Genomic DNA, 16,428 nt, shown 5'->3' with positions numbered 1-16,428 from the left:
GATGCAAGCGTCTTATTTAAACTACTCCCCTGCCCCACCTCCTTTTCAAAGCCTACCTGAGGAGTCATGAGGACTGGTCCCTTGCACTTAACAGTAATGAAATAAAATAAAAATGCAGCCCTCCAGCTGCAGAATTCCACACATAGTAACCATTGCTGTACAGTGGTATCTCTGGTTACGGATGCTTCAGGTTACAGACTTTGCTAACCCAGAAATAGTAAAGGTAAAGGGACCCCTGACCATTAGGTCCAGTCATGGCTAACTCTGGGGTTGCGGCGCTCATCTCGCTTTATTGGCGGAGGGAGCCAGCGTACAGCTTCCGGGTCATGTGGCCAGCATGACTAAGCCGCTTCTGGCGAATCAGAGCAGCGCACGGAAACGCTGTTTACCTTCCCGCCGGAGCAGTACCTATTTATCTACTTGCACTTTGTTGTGCTTTCGAACTGCTAGGTTGGCAGGAGCAGGGACCGAGCAACGGGAACTCACTCCGTCGCGGGGATTCAAACCGCCGACCTTCTGATCGGCAAGTCCTAGGCTCTGTGGTTTAACCCACAGCGCCACTTCAGGATAAGAACAGAAATGGTGCAGCAGCAGCGGGAGGCTCCATTAGCTAAAGTGGTACCTCAGGTTAAGAACAGTTTCAGGTTAAGAACAGACCTCCAGAACGAATTCTTAACCCCAGGTACCACTGTATTTAAACACAGCCACTTGGTGAGGTCATCCTTCTCACTCTGGCAAGGGATGAAAACCCCAATTTAAAGAGAGGGAAAGGTTCAAGAAGAGGTATCCTATAGTGTTGTAGACTGTGAGCCTTGGGAATATCTGGATTTTGTCTTATTTTTTTGTTGTTCACCCAACCCAAAAAGAGCTCATTGGAAGGAGGACAGAAAACTTGCGTCAGAGACAGAGTGAGCTACCTCCTCTGAGTAGAAGCAGTCCCAGGGCGTCTTTGCTTCCAAGGCACAGAGACATTATCATTCTGCCCCCTCCCCGCAGAAGCTTGGCTGCAAGGAGGAAATGCCAAAGCAGTGGATCATCCAGAGAGACATCAGGCACCCTTCTCTTTGAATGAGTGCCCTGTGCTCTCGGGAGTTTACTCAAGTCTCTTTGGGGCAGCTCAGACCTGCCTGCCCACATTAATGGACTGCCCAGTACAACCCAGCCTTGTGGAACTGGTTTGGCAGCATTACCCCCTAGCCTTGTCCGTAACCTGTGTGACAGGTAGCATGGCTAGGACTTTTACACATCTGTGTACCCACTCCCCAATCCAGACTGGTCTGGTGGCATTTTTAAAGTGTTTCTGCCTTTCCTGTCTCCCACCTGCCACGCTGTTCTTTTCCTGTGTTCCGCTGGCCTGGTTGATGGGCCTACAAACATTCGTCCTCAAATATTGCTTATTTCTTAAGTTAAAAGCATTTATGGACCATTTATAGGGAAGTTTATTTTTAATGTTTTATTATGTTTTTATATGTGTTGGAAGTCACCCAGAGTGACTGGGCCACCCAGTCAGATGGGTGGGGTACAAATAATAAAATAATAGTAATTACTACCACTACTACTACTACCGGTACTCCTACAATTATGGGATAGGGCATCCGTATTTTAATCAGAAAAATGTTGGAGTGTATGGACCAGTAGTCTAATGAATTGTTGGGCAGTACAAATAACAAAATTTGATGAGGCCCTCAGCTACTGAAGGTAATGGGGCCCTTTATATGTCCAGCTGTCCTTTGTCAATAACAAATTGCCGCTGTTTTTTGTGTTGAATATATGATATATGGTATTTTATGGACCTAATAGGTATCTAAAGCTATTTGCACATAACAAATAGGAGCCTACACAACACAAAACACTGTTGCTGTATGTAGGTTTTATTTTACTTTTTATCTTATATTTTGGAAATGTTCATCCAGTTGTTGTTTACCTTTAATTTTTTGGGTCCCTCCAAGAGAGTGGGGCCCTAAGCTATAGCTTGTTTAGCTTATATGTAAATCTGGCACTGGTCCTATTCCATACCCTCCAACATTTCTCCAATGAAAATGGTCCTAAGGAAAAGTGGGACATTTTGGGATCAAATCAGAAACTGGGATGGCTTTTTTTTTTTTTAATAAAACCAGGGAAGTGTTCATGGTGAGTTCTCTTTTTCTGGAAAAAAATAACACTGGGCATTATTAATAAATAAAAAACTGTCTTGCCAAACAAAGGGCAGCCAGGACTGGCTAATACCTGGATGGGAGTGTACAGGGGACCTCCCTGCGTATTAATTTTTTGATGGAAGGTATAAAATAAAATTTAGGAACGACAATAGGTAGATTTGGTTATGAAGCATCTTGATCCATCACACCTGGTCCAGAGTGGCTGTTGGTTTCATCCAGCAAGCTCTTCCCATGTTCCTCTTGGTGGCTGTTGTGTGTGTGTTTTCGGTGGGGCAGAATAAAAACAAGACAAACCTGCTCACTATCAGGGTCAAGATCCTCCTTACACAGGCTGTGAGGAATGTGGAAAGTGGGGAAGGGCCTAGGGCAGCCCCTGAAGGCAAAGCAAAAAAAGAAAAAGAGCCAGCCAGTTGAGGAGGAGGAGAAGGAGGAAGATCTTTCGCCTCAGTTGTCCTCTCTTCACTTGCACCCAGGACAGCGAGAGAGGCGATTTCTGTGGCCCTGACCATCTCCTGTTTTAGTGAGGAGAAACATCTGGAGAAGATCCAGGCTGTGTGAAGATGGCCTCCTTCCTTCTGCTGCTGCTGCTGGCAGCTGGAGGGACCGTCGCTGGCATAGGTGACTATTGTTTGGTAACACTGTGAATTTTAAAGATAATTTTATATATATTCTGACCCATCCCCAGGATTTTGGGGTAGTTCCTTCAAAGAATCCTGGGAACGACAGACCCTCCAAGTGTCCCTATTTTCCAGGGACAGTCCTGGATTTACAGAAGCCGTCCCATTTTATGATTTGATCCCAGAAATTTCTTTAGGATGTCCCTATTTTCATCAGAGAAGTGTTGGAGGGTATGGAGTTATGCGACCCCTGAGCCAAGGAGATAAGGAACTATATACATCCTTTAGAAGATATCTGAAGGCAGCCCTGTATAGGGAAGATTTTTTTAAATTTATTAATGTTTAATGTTTTGTTGCATTTTTATACTTGTTGGTAGCTGCCCAGAGTGGCTGGGGCAACCCATTCAGATGGGTGGGCTATAAATAATAATAAAAATATTATTTTAATTTTTATTGTGGAATGAGGCATCCCTATTTTAATCGGAGAAATGTTGGAGGGTATGGAACTGTATATTTGCAAAGTGATGGGGGTTGTAGCTCTGTGAGGGGGAAACTACAGTTCCCATGATTCTTTGGGGGGAAGAATGTGCTTTAAAATGTGGCATATGTGTGTGGAGCAGTGCTTGGGATTTTTTTTTAGTTTAGAGGAAAAGCTGAGTAAGAGGCAGCATGATAGAAGTTTATAAAATTAGGCAGAAGAAAGTTTTTCTCCCTCATAACACTAGAATTTGTGGACCTCGAACAAAGTTGAATGTTGGAAGTTTGATGCACCTTGAGTGATGATGAACAGGGTAGGCGGAATGGAAGGAATAAATTTGATTCAGTTCCTCTTTAAAGATAAATTTGCTCTTCCTGAAACAATGCTTGAACCAAAACGCATCCATCCTTCAGAATTCACGCTTCTCCAAATTTTGTAGTGTCATTCTCCAACTGAATAAATGGTACGAAAATGCAAGTACTGTGGTAAAATATGCATAAAATATGTGTATATCCGTGAAGGAAAGATATTTAAAACATGCATTCTATTCCAGATATTACTTTGTAAAAAGAAAAAGAAAGAAAGGCCAAATTGCATAAAAACATGTAGATATGGAAAAATTCAAACTTCAATGCTACCAAATTTTCATGGCAAGTTATTTTCTTTTTAAATTGCAAACTGATGTGGAAATGTGGAGACTTGAAGAATGGAAAAGCCATTTGCCCATCTCTATTGGGGAGGGGATTTGCCTCAGGCAGCAAAACACCTACCCTTTGCCCAGTTATTCAGGAGAACTTTTAAACCCCGTGATACCATTATATATAGTAATGGCTTTCCCCCAGAGAATTCTGGGAGCTGTAGTTTGTGAAGGATACTGAGAGTTTATTATCTGTTTATTTCATCTCTATCCCACCTTGGCTCTCCAAGGAGCTCAAGGTGGCGTATGTGGGTCTCCCTCTCCCCAGTTAATCCCCACAACAACCCTGTGAGGTAGATTGGACTGAGAGGCAGTGACTGCCCCATTCCCCCAGGTCGCCCAGTGAGCTTCATGGCCGTCTGGGGGAAGGGGGCGGATCTGAACCCTTGTCTCCCAGATCCTAGTCTGAGACTCTACCCAATACACCACACTGGCTGTTTAACGAACACTCCACCTCTTTCCCCTGGCAGAGCTACAATTCCCAGAGTGGCTTAACAGGCAAGAGGGAACTCCTGGAATTGTAGCTTTTTGATGGGGGGGGATAGGGGCCTCCTAATAACTCTTTTTTTTAATTATAATTTTTATTGGCATTTTCATTTTCAAAAAACACCATGTGATTTTACATATCTTTACATTACCTATATTCTGACTCTCTCGAGTCAACGACTTCGCCCCATCCCACCCAACTGACTTTCTAACTTCCAATTATAATTTAATCCGCATTTCTCATTTCCCCTATCTACCTTTCCTTTTACTTTAAGATTCCTTATCATTGTAAATAAGTTTCAAATTTTAACTGACAAACCTTTAAGCCAGTCCTGTTAGTGTTGTTAAATGGTTACAGTGTTCTTTCAAATAAATAATAAATTTACTCCAGTCTTTTTCAAACTGTTGGTCTCGCTGGTCTCGGATTTTCCCGTACAGTCTTGCCATCTCTGTATATTCGATCATCTTGTTCTCCCATTCTTCTACTATCAGGGTTTCTTGCTGTTTCCACCTCTGGGCTGAAAGAATCCTTGCCGCTGTTGTTGCGTATAAGGATATAGTATGGTCTTTTTTAGGGATTTCTTCTCCTAAAATACCTAACAAGAAAGCTTCTGGTTTCTTATGGAACGTGTTCTTAAAAACTTTCTTAAGTTCATTATAGATCATGTCCCAGTATGCTTTCAAAACCTTAGGGCAAGTCCACCACATATGGTGAAAGTTACTTTCTTTTTCTTTACATTTCCAACATAAATTATCGGATGTTCTATACATTTTTTGCGAATTTAATTGGTGTCAAATACCATCTATACATCATTTTCCATATACAGTGGTACCTCAGGTTAAGTACTTCATTTGTTCTGGAGGTCCTTTCTTAACCTGAAACTGTTCTTAACCTGAAGCACCACTTTAGCTAATGGGGCCTCCCGCTGCTACCGCGCAATTTCTGTTCTCATCCTGAAGCAAAGTTCTTAACCCGAGGTGATATTTCTGGGTTAGCGGAGTCTGTAACCTGAAGTGTATGTAACCTGAAGCGTCTGTAACCCGAGGTACCACTGTATTTGCCTCTTAACAACTCTCAGTGCCCTTAAGAAACTACAGCTCCCAGGATTCTTTGGGGGAAGCCATTAAAGTAGTATTCTATGGTGTAAATGTGGTCCAGGTTTTCTTGAAAATCCATCTTCTAAGATCACTGAGAAAGGAAGGATAGTACCATGGGGGGCTCCCATTCTGAGGGGTACAGTCGGCACCTATGCTGGGGTCTCTTTCATCTCAGAGGTATCCAGAGCTGTTGAGCCTGGCCGCAGACTTGCTGCCCTCACCTGGAGAAACACTAGATTACCATATTTTTTGCTCTATAAGACTCACTTTTTCCCTCCTAAAAAGCAAGGGGAAATGTGCGTGCATCTTATGGAGCGAATGCAGGCTGCGCAGCTATCCCAGAAGCCAGAACAGCAAGAGGGATCGCTGTGCAGCGATCCCTCTTGCTGTTCTGGCTTCTGAGATTCAGAATATTTTTTTTCTTGTTTTCCTCCTCCAAAAACTAGGTGCGTCTTATGGTCTGGTGCGTCTTATAGAGCGAAAAATACGGTGCATGGCCATTTGGGGGGCATAGAAGGATTTGGGGGAGGGTGCCTGGTTGATCTGTCCAGAAAAAAAGAGGAGCTTGCCTTGTGTAAATTTATACACTCTAAAAATTACAGGGATTAGTGGATAGAGGCCCCATTCCTACCATATGTTCAAAGCACTACAATACCACTATGGGATCCGTGGTTTGTTGAGGGTGCTGAAGAGTTGTCAGGAGACCCTTAATTCCTTCAAAGAACCATGATTCCCAGAGTGGTTTAACAATCCCGCTTCACGGGGAACTCTGGGAATTGTAGCTGTGGGAGGAGAAGGGGAGAGTCTCCTAACAACTATCATCACCTTTAAGAAGCTGCAGATCCCATAATTATGTGGGGGAAGTTAGTAGTTTGTTTAAACTTTAAAGATGGGCTTAGATACAATCGTGGAGGATAAAGCTAACAATGGCTACTAGTTGTGATGACAATGTCTTCTCTCCACCGTCAAGGCAGTATACCCCTGGTCCTGATTGGGGGATTATTTACTTATTTGCTTATTTATTTATTCCATCTGCCTCCCACCTTTCCTGCAAGCAGCTCAAGGCAGCAAGGAAAGCCCATGTGGTGTAACAGTGGGAGTGTTGGATCAGCCCCTGGGAGACCAGGGTTCGAATCCCCGCTCAGAAATGAGGAAGCTCACTGGGTGAACTTGGGCCAGTCACCAGTGATTTTTTTTTCTGGGGATACAGAGATTCGCAAAATGTTTTTATACTTTTGTCCATTTGCTGTATTTATTTTCCCTGATTTGAACCATAAAATGGTGGTTTTCTTTGAGTCAAAATGAGAGTAACCCTAAACATATTTTTAAGGGGGAGGGAGCACTGCCAGTCAACATTCCTCAGCCTAATCTACTTCACAGGGTTTCTGTGAGGATAAAATGGGGAAATCATGTACACCACCTTGAGCTCCTTGAAGGAGGAGGTGCTGCATAAATGTACAGTGGTACCTCAGGTTACAGACGCTTCAGGTTACAAACACTTCAGGTTACAGACTCCGCTAACCCAGAAATAGTACCTCGGGTTAAGAACTTTGCTTCAGGATGAGAACAGAAATCGCGCGGCAGCGGCAGCAGCGGGAGGCCCCATTAGCTAAAGTGGTACCTCAGGTTAAGAACAGTTTCAGGTTAAGAATGGACCTCTGGAACGAATTAAGTTCTTAACCCAAGGGACCACTGTAATCAATCAATAAATGCATGGTTCTCCCTCTCTCTGTTTTATCCTCACACAACCCTGGAAAGGTAGGTTAGCTTGAGAGACAGTAACTGGCCCAAGGCCACCCTGTGAGCTTCCTCATGGCCGAGTGGGGGTTTGATCCCTAGTCTCCCCAGGCCCTAAGTCTCAGTGCTCTAACCACTAGATCACACTGCCTCACTTCTCTTTGGAGCATCTGGCTGGCTGCCGTGAGAACTGGATGCCTGGCCCCCTTTGGCCCGATGCAACTGCAGGTGTCTCCTGATGCCCTTCTGATGGCGTCTGTTTGCGTATCTCACAGTTTTCTGCATCTGGGAGTAAGAACCCACTGAATCTTCCTGTGTATTTTCAGAGACTATCTCCTACACCCCCTCTGTCTCCAACAAGCCATTGGAAGGGAAAACCACTCAAAGCACCTTCGCCCTGACGCTACCCCACTGCATTTTTTCCCGATTTGCCAATGCCTCGGACAGTATCTGGTTGGTGGTCACGTACGCGAACGGTGAGTCTGCGGTGAGCTTTTTGTAGAGCCCACCAAAATCTGGACAATGGGGTTAGAGGGGGGAGGGTTCTCAATTTAAACCCTTGTCAACTCAAAACTACCTGCAACTTTTACTTTTCTATTTCCCAGTTTTAATTTTTGACATCTCTCCCAGTCTGAGTTGCTGCAGCACTCAGATATTTTAGCAAGCCAGGGTTGTAGATGAGTGGAGATGGCATGTTGGCAGTTAATGTAACCGCCTTAAAAACAGGGCTGCAAGCTTTCAGCAATAAATAAATCAACTTGAAGCAGCAAGACAAGACAGACAGCTTAATTTAGGTTACAAAATGGTAAATGTTTCTAAATTTTATGTACAAGCTAAACAAGCTATAGCTTAGGGAGCGCCCCCCCCCCAATTTTAATATTAATATACTTCTTCTTAATTGTATTTCAGTTCAACAATTACTTTGATAAAATACATATTTTGTTATGTGCAAATTGCTTTAGATACATATTAGGTCCATAAGTTACCATGTAGCATATATTCAACACAGAAAACAGCTGCAATTTGTTGTTGACAAAGGACAGCTGGACATATAAAGGGCCCCATTACCTTCAGCAGAGGGACACGGGTGGCGCTTTTGGTTAAACAACAGAGCCTAGGACTTGCCGATCAGAAGGTTGGCGGTTCAAATCCCCGCGACGGGATGAGCTCCCGTTGCTAGGTCCCTGCTCCTGCCAACCTAGCAGTTCGAAAGCACGTCAAAGTGCAAGTAGATAAATAGGTACCGCTCCGGCAGGAAGATAAACGGCGTTTCCGTGCGCTGTTCTGGTTCGCCAGAAGCGGCTTAGTCATGCTGGCCACATGAGCCAGAAGCTGTACGCCGGCTCCCTCGGCCAATAAAGCGAGATGAGTGCCGCAACCCTAGAGTCGGCCACGACTGGACCTAATGGTCAGGGGTCCCTTTACCTTTACCTTACCTTCAGTAGCTTACGGCCTCATCAAACCTAAATCTGGTCCTGATAGAAACGCAAAGGTGGCTTGCTAAAAACATGCAGTCTGGGTTTGGAGCAACCAGCCCAAACATCCTTACTGGTTGGTTCACATGGGGGAAAGGTTTAAGAAGAGTTTGGTAGTCCTTTCTCCCAAGGTGATGGGGTGTGATCTCGCTAAGCCTGGCAGGACAGCTTACTCTATGATATTAACCCCTTAGTGCATTAATTAGAGTTAAGCATGTTGGTTATATGAGGCTGGAAGTATTCTACAAGCAGAGGGGGCTGTCTTGGTCCTTACAGAAATATTCCTTCACCAGCAAAATGTTTCATTCCTGCCCCCGCTATGCCCCCTCCACCCAACAGCCACAGCCAGATTCAAGAACCCCAAAACACCTCAAGAGATCCCGCCATACGAAGCTCTGTTCACCTCTCACGGCTACATGACCATGAAGTCCACCCCCGCCCAGTACTGCAAAGCCGGTAATCCCAATACCGTCCTCCGGGTAGGAGGCGAATCGTCTTGCAAGAATGACGACACCCAGACCAGTTGCAATGGGCCGCTGCCTTCTCCTGCCTCTTTCAGGTAACAATTCATCAGCTGACTTGATGCAGAGCAGAGGAGCTGAATTTGCATGGGAAACTCAGAGACCCTTAGCCAATTCAACTATTATTGTTGCTGCTTGCCACCCCAATCTCTGAGTGATGCGAGATTCCAGGGGTTCCAGGCGCTTCCCCAGGGATCGTGTTCCATTTTGGAAATGTGGCACAGCGGAGACCGTGGTGTATTTAGGATATAATGGTTTATTGACACATATATACAACCTAAGCCTATGATGGAGGGGCTCACAGCATTAACACTCCAATAGGGCTTTGCTTCCCGTATGGACGCAGCCCTGGATTCAGAAAGAAACCAAACATCTCTCTCTCTCTCTCTTTCTTCTTTCTTTCTTTCTTTCTTTCTTTCTTTCTTTCTTTCTTTCTTTCTTTCTTTCTCTCTCTTTCTTCCCAGCTTGCTGCTTTGCCTCTAGCTCACATCACTGCATCTCTCTGCTCTCAACTCTCGCTCTGTCTTTCTAACTACCTAGAGTTGAGGGAGGGGCTTCACCCACTGGCCATCTCGCACAGAGCCCCTTTCCTTTGTTCCCCTTAATGGCTCATCACCCAGGCTATCACTTCCACCAGAAGGCTAGCCTGGCTCTTCCAATAATTAGAAGCCTTTTTAAATTCTAACACTCGCTGGATCCAGGGATTGGAAGGGTCTCGGCATACAACCTAACACCTCAAACTCTTAACATCATCATCATCATCATCATTATTATTAATTATTATTATCCCACCTTTCCCTCAAACCAGGGCTCAAGGCAGCTAACACAAATTAAAGCAAGACTGATAAAATATAGAAAGCTCCAAGACAATCATTAAAAAGTAATTAAACTATAATAAAATTAAAACATGGCTTCCAGAGATGTCTGAAAACGCCACACACCCCTCTTAGAAATGAAGCGACCGTGACGTCAGTCCTGGCTTGTTTGAAGCCTGAGGCACCTTGAGTTTCTGACGGCTCGGAACCATCCCTCTGCCCAAACATCCATGGCAGGGCAGATCTGTTCAGCCAGAAATTCCACATTGCACTCCACGTGAGTTGACATTTCTGAGGGCCTGGAACGAGGCCTCAGGCGAAGGAGCTTATTATGGGTGCAGTCAGGGCTCTGTCTCCTATTTTAAACACAGGCCTGGAAGATACAGTAAAGGCCTCCGCCCTGTGATCAGGTGAGAGTCTCCCTTGCAGAGAAAGTTTAGATTGACATTTATTGAGCAAGTTGCAGCTTCCTGATTAGAATGGGGGTGGAGGCGCTCCTTCAGGTACACTGGGCCGAGGCCGCTTAGGGCTTTAAAGGTCAGCACCAACACTTCAAATTGTGCTTCGAAACATACTGGGAGCCTATGTAGGTCTTTCAGGACCAGTGTTATATGGTCTTGGCGGCCGCTCCCAGTCACCAGTCCAGCTGCTGCATTCTGGATTAATTGCAGTTTCCACGTAACCTTCAAAGGTAGCCCCACGTAGAGCACGTTGCAGTAGTCCAAACGGGAGATAACCAGAGCATGCACCACTCTGGCGAGACAGTCTGCGGGTAGGTAGGGTATTAGCTTACTTACTGGTAGACAGCTGCCCTGGACGCAGAATTGACCTGCGCCTCCATGAACAGCTGTGAGTCCAAAATGACTCCCAGGCTGCACACCTGGTCCTTCAGGGGCACAATTACTCCATTCATGACCAGGGAGTCCTCCACACCTGCCTGCCTCCTGTCCCCCAATAACAGTGCTTCTGTCTTGTCAGGATTCAACCTCAATCTGTTAGCTGCCATCCATCCTCCAACTGCCTCCAGACACTCACACAGGACCTTCACTGCCCTCACTGGTTCTGATTTGAAGGAGAGGTAGAGCTGGGTATCATCCACATACTGTTGGACATCCAGCCCAAACCCCCTGATGATCTCTCCCAGCAGCTTCATGTAGATGTTAAAAAGCATGGGGGAGAGGACGGAACCCTGAGGCACCCCACAAGTGAGAGCCCAGGGGTCTGAACACTCATCCCCCCAACACCACTTTCAGGACACGGCCCAGGAGGAAGGAGCGGAACCACTGTATAACAGTGCCCCCAGCTCCCAGCCCCTCAAGACGATCCAGAAGGATGTCATGGTCGATGGTATCAAAGGCCGCTGAGAGATCCAGCAGGACTAGGAAACAGCTTTCACCTTTGTCCCTAGCCCGCCGGAGATCATTGACCAGTGCGACCAAGGCAGTTTCAGTCCCATGGTGAGGCCTGAATCCCGACTGGAAGGGATCAAAATGGTCCGCATCCTCCAGGGTCCTTGGAGTTGTTCAGCAACCACCAGCTCAATCACCTTCCCAAGAATGGAAGATTTGAGACTGGGCTATAGTTGGCCATATTGCCGGGCCCAAATATTTTTTTTTTAACCAGCAGTTTAATAACTGCCTCTTTCAGCGGGTCTGGGAAGGCTCCCTCACTGAGGGAAGCATTCAGCACCCCCTGGAGCCCATCGCCCAGCCCTTCCCGGCTCGCTTTTATAAGCCAGGATGGGCAAGGATCAATGAGACAGGTGGTTAGTTTCACTTGTCCAAGCAGCCTGTCCACATCCTCGGAGGTAACAGATTGGAATTGATCCAACGCAACTTGACTAGAGAGGGCTCTAGCACTCTCCCGCCCCAGCCCTGCTCCCATGGTGGAGTCTACCTCTTTCTGAATCTGAGCGACTTTATCTGCAAAGAACTTTGCAAAATCATTGCAGGAGATCTTGTGGTCGTCACCAGGCCCCAATGGCGAAGGTGGTTCTATGAGATTGGGTTCAGTTTATATTGAAAGGTGAACCCACATAATTATTTCCAAAAGAACATGCAAACTAAAAAAATCCCAGCCATCCTCTGAAATTTGCACTTCTCTGGTTAAGTTATGCGTACACAAATGCATATACTGGGGTAAAGCATGCAGAAGAATGTGTATATTAGCAAAAATAACATACACCAATGCTTTATATTAGGGGAAATATAAATAGTAGGGGGAATACATCTTGCAAAGAATGCATATATTAAGCAAGACTGCATACGAATGTGTGTTTATTAGGGGAAATGCAAGTGAATTTTCCTAAGGCAGGGTGATGTGGAAATTTGAAAAGCCAAATTTAGGGCTGGGAAAATGAGAGACAGAGAGAAACCAAAGCTAGATGCACATGCTGGACCTAGATTCAACCAGTGATTTGTTCCAATAAAGTTTAGTAAGACATCCCTGATATTTCCACCTCTGTCTCTTTTTAAACTCCTCCTCAGAGTGAAATTCCTTATCATGGATTCCAAAGGACCGAAAGCTGAAACAAAGTGGTCCGCTCCAATTCCGTTGAAAGGAGGTATGTTATAAAAGAAAGAGGCTTGCAGAGAAGATCTGGGCTGGCTCAATGTGATTTGCCACCTGAGGCAAAGGGCAACGTGGCGCCCTGTCACCAGAAGCTGACCAAGCGGGCAGGGTAACTGGCAGAGTCCTCACAAAGGCACCTGAGTCAGACCATCTAGCTCAATATTGTTTACACTGACTGGCAGCTGCTCCCCAGAATTTCAGGCAGCTGAGGAACCGATAAGAAAATTGCCTCCTTTTCTTATCCCTTTCAGGTGAAGCGTGGGAGACAGTAGATACCTGGCCTGGACGTCGCAGTGGAGACATGATAGTCATCACCACTATTCTCTCTGCCCTTTGTGGGGTTGTCACCATCGGCTTCCTAAGCACCGTCAGCTATGAATGGTAAGACTTCACTGCCTGGCATCCTAGATTTGAGAGAAGCCGGCAGGCTTAGTGGGGTACTGGAGGAGGGGGATTGTGGCAAAGGGCAGGGTCCGGGTTTTACCCCAGTGAGGCCTTCTGCTAAAACGCCAAAGTGATCGACAGGCCCTCCCTGCTCCTCTCATAACAGGACTTTCAGGTTTGTTAGCACAGAGGGAGTCGGAGGATGAGGAAAACCATCCAGCCCACAGGCTAGGTACGTTTTCCCTTTCCTTTGATGGGATTCCTGATTCACGCTAGCAGTTCAAACAGCAGCTGTGTCACATTTTGCTAAAGCTCAGCGTTTTCTCACAAGCAGAACTGAGTTGCACTTGCATTGCTTCGCATGTAAACTGCTGGAAGATCTGTGCTTATATTAAGAGAGCCAGTGTGGTGTAGTGGTTAAAAGCGGTAGTCTCGTAATCTGGTGAACCGGGTTCGAGTCTCCGCTCCTCCACATGCAGCTGCTGGGTGACCTTGGGCCAGTCACACTTCTCTGAAGTCTCTCAGCCCCACTCACTTCACAGAGTGTTTGTTGTGGGGGAGGAAGGGAAAGGAGATTGTGAGCCGCTTTGAGACTCCTTAGGGTAGTGATAAAGCGGGATATCAAATCCAAACTCTTCTTCTCCTTCTTAAGTGGGATATTTCAAAATATATTAAAAGATGAACGAACGCATGCTGTCAGATGTAAGCACCACTGAGTTGCAAGGCTAAGGCCAAACCTCCATGGGAGAGCATCTGTTTCGCAGGCAGAAGATCCCAGGTTCGAGCCCCAGCACCTCCAGTTTGGGCTTGGAGAGGCTCCCTGCCTGAATTCCCTGGGAGCCACTGCCAGTCCGTGTAGACAGTACTGAGCTAAATGGAGCAGTGATCTGACTCAGTATAAGAAGGCAGTTTCTGATGCTGCCCCCCTCACTCATTCCCAGCTTTCCTCCAACATTCATGCTCTGTGCTCTCTCTCTCTCTCTCTCCAGCTTCAAGCTTTGCCGCCCAGGCCCACCGGAAAACCAAGAGGAGCCCCCGCGTCAAGACCCCTTCCAAGGCAGCCGCTATGATACGCACCACATCCCTCCTGCTCCTCCTGCGCCTCCCCCTCCCCCTGCCATGGACATGCCAAGCCCCCACCACCTCAGCACTGCTTCCTAGAGCACCCCGCCCCCCGGGTTGGGTCTCTGGGCAGATCAACACACACCCTACGTCTAAAACGCACATTTCAAGCACATGACTTCCCCCAAAGAACTCTGGGAACTGTAGTTTGCTAGGCTCGCTGGGGAAGGTAGCTGTGCGACAGGAAGACTACAGTTCCCATAATTCTTTGGGGGAGGTTGTGTGCTTGAAATGTGCACTGCGAACATACTTTAAGTGTGGCTCTGCCCTCCCGTGTCTGTTTGCAGTCTGATTCCATCCAGACCAGACAGCCACCCACTCGCCCCAAAGTAGTCCTGTTACACCAACACTCACAACTTAATCCCTCCACCTTGACCACCTTCCTTCTCCAGGTTTTATTCTTCCACTCAGCAATATAAGCCTGTCCTCCATTCACTTTTTCGAACGTCACATGACTAAGCTTGGCTGTGTTTGTTTCCTCTTTTTCCTTTCCTTTCCTTTTCTTTAAATGACTTTTTATTGGGTTTGGTAAACAACAGTCCTGAGGATAATAAATGATGCGAATAAAGAGAATGAGTCTTCTCATGTCATTTGTATAACAAAAAAACAACACAATAAATTTGCAGCGATATCTGCGACATATGGTGCGTTAGTGATCAATGTAAAGGTTCTTGGTTTAAACAAACACAAATGGGAAACAGGACAGAACAGGATTATCAGGGAACATTCAGCATCGCATAGATAAAAGTCCAACCGGGAGCCCTCGTGGCTGTGCTTCGATTAAGTATGAGTAATAGTCATTGTTCCTCTTATGTTACCAATGGAAAAAAAATATAAAGTGTTGGTTTATTGATAAATGGGGGAGGGGGTTCAAAGTGAAGATTATATTTTACATTTAAATTTCAATTTTGATCAACCAGATTGAGACAAATGCTGATGGGGTGAGGGAAAATTGTTTATTTTCTGGAATACTGGCATAGACTCATAAAACTAGAGTTGGCTGGGGTCCCAAGGGCCATGGCTATCCTACCTCTACTTAAAACCCTCCAGTGAAGGATATGTCATGAAATTCAACCACACTGGGCTCAGGCCATCTGTCCACGTGTCAACCATAGTATATTTGTTAATCTCTGAAGGAGGGCTGTTTCTCAAATTATTTTGTACTGATTGTCTATCATTGTGCCAGAAAGGTCTCTCTAGTATGTTGCATGTTGCCACTTGTAATAAATGGCTTATTCATTCTTTACTATGGAAATCCAGATTGTTGTCTTGAAATACATTTAATAAAGCTAATTCTGGTTCGACTGCCCATTGTTGTTTCGTTATTAATTTCTCTGAATATCAAATTCCAGAAAGGCTGGGTTTTTGTATGTTTACCCACCATGTGTGTAGAAGATGTGGGACATTTTTTAAAAAATAAATAAATGGCAATAATAATATAATGCAGACTCCCCCCCCCCCCCCGCCATGCCCACCTGTTTTCTTGAATCCAGCACTGTTCAAATTTGGTGCTGGACGCAAGACATGTTGCCTTTGGCAGGGATCAGACATGTATGTTACATCACAGTTTTATTGCCACAGGAGAAGAAACTGAAGCTTAAATTGTTCTGGTCGCCTCGCCTCAGAAAGGATATTGCAGAGTTGGCAAAAGTTCAGAAAAGGGGACCCAAAATAATAAAGGTGGGGACAGATCAGTCTTATGAAGAAAGGCTGCAACATTTGGGAAATTTTAGCTTAGAGAAAAGGCAGGAATGCTTTTGAAAGCCAGAGAAGAGAGAAGGCTCTTATGCTCAGATCCTGCTTTTCCCATAATGGACATCAGGTTGGCAAGTGCGAGAACAGGATGCTGGACTAGAGGGGCCTGGGCCTGAACCCACAGGCTCTTATGTTCTTAAACAGATCTACTGTTCTTTCTTCTTTTCATTTCCTGAATTTTCCTGTTCTTATTTTTCTTTTATTTACTTTTAGGCGCACGTTACACAAAATGAGAGTTCATTTTGCCAATAGAATCTATGTACAAAAGCTCTGCGTGTGCCAGCTTGACGTTGCATAAATAAATCTTGAAAAAGAAAGAAGCAGCCCTTTGGAGATCCGAACGTGGAAATCCTAAAGCAGGGCTGGGCGAGATTGAAAATATTTCTCTGCCACTGAAGTGTGAAAGGGTTTGAGTCACCCAGTGCGCTAACATATGAGCCCCACCCTGGATACACAGACCTGGACACTGGTGCTTGGGGATTCCCACCCCAACCCCACCGGATGGGACTCCTTCCT

The 16,428-nt window shown here is 45.6% G+C and overlaps 1 protein-coding gene across 1 annotated transcript; it reads left to right on the top strand.

Annotated features, from left to right (window-relative positions):
* Positions 1 to 507: 507 nt before the first annotated feature.
* On the top strand, positions 508 to 15,466 carry LOC310750149 (uroplakin-3b-like). Its single transcript, XM_083588000.1, has 6 exons — positions 508 to 2,774; positions 7,596 to 7,745; positions 9,084 to 9,303; positions 12,567 to 12,643; positions 12,903 to 13,032; positions 14,025 to 15,466. Exons 1-6 carry the CDS (start codon positions 2,717 to 2,719, stop codon positions 14,194 to 14,196), a joined length of 807 nt encoding a protein of 268 aa, XP_083444126.1. The 5' UTR covers positions 508 to 2,716; the 3' UTR covers positions 14,197 to 15,466.
* The last annotated feature ends 962 nt before the right edge of the window (positions 15,467 to 16,428 follow it).

Source organism: Podarcis filfolensis, assembly GCF_964270895.1.
Source record: "Podarcis filfolensis genome assembly, chromosome: 15".
Taxonomy (NCBI): domain Eukaryota; kingdom Metazoa; phylum Chordata; class Lepidosauria; order Squamata; family Lacertidae; genus Podarcis; species Podarcis filfolensis.
Note: the sequence above shows the minus strand (reverse complement) of the source record. Positions and strands in the feature narration are given on the sequence as shown.

Coding starts and splice junctions, on each gene's coding strand:
- LOC310750149 (XM_083588000.1), top strand. CDS start 2,717: ATGGCCTCCTTCCTTCTGCTGCTGCTGCTGGCAGCTGGAGGGACCGTC. Junction 7,746..9,083: donor GGTGGTCACGTACGCGAACG/GTGAGTCTGCGG, acceptor TCCACCCAACAG/CCACAGCCAGATTCAAGAAC. Junction 12,644..12,902: donor TCCAATTCCGTTGAAAGGAG/GTATGTTATAAA, acceptor TATCCCTTTCAG/GTGAAGCGTGGGAGACAGTA.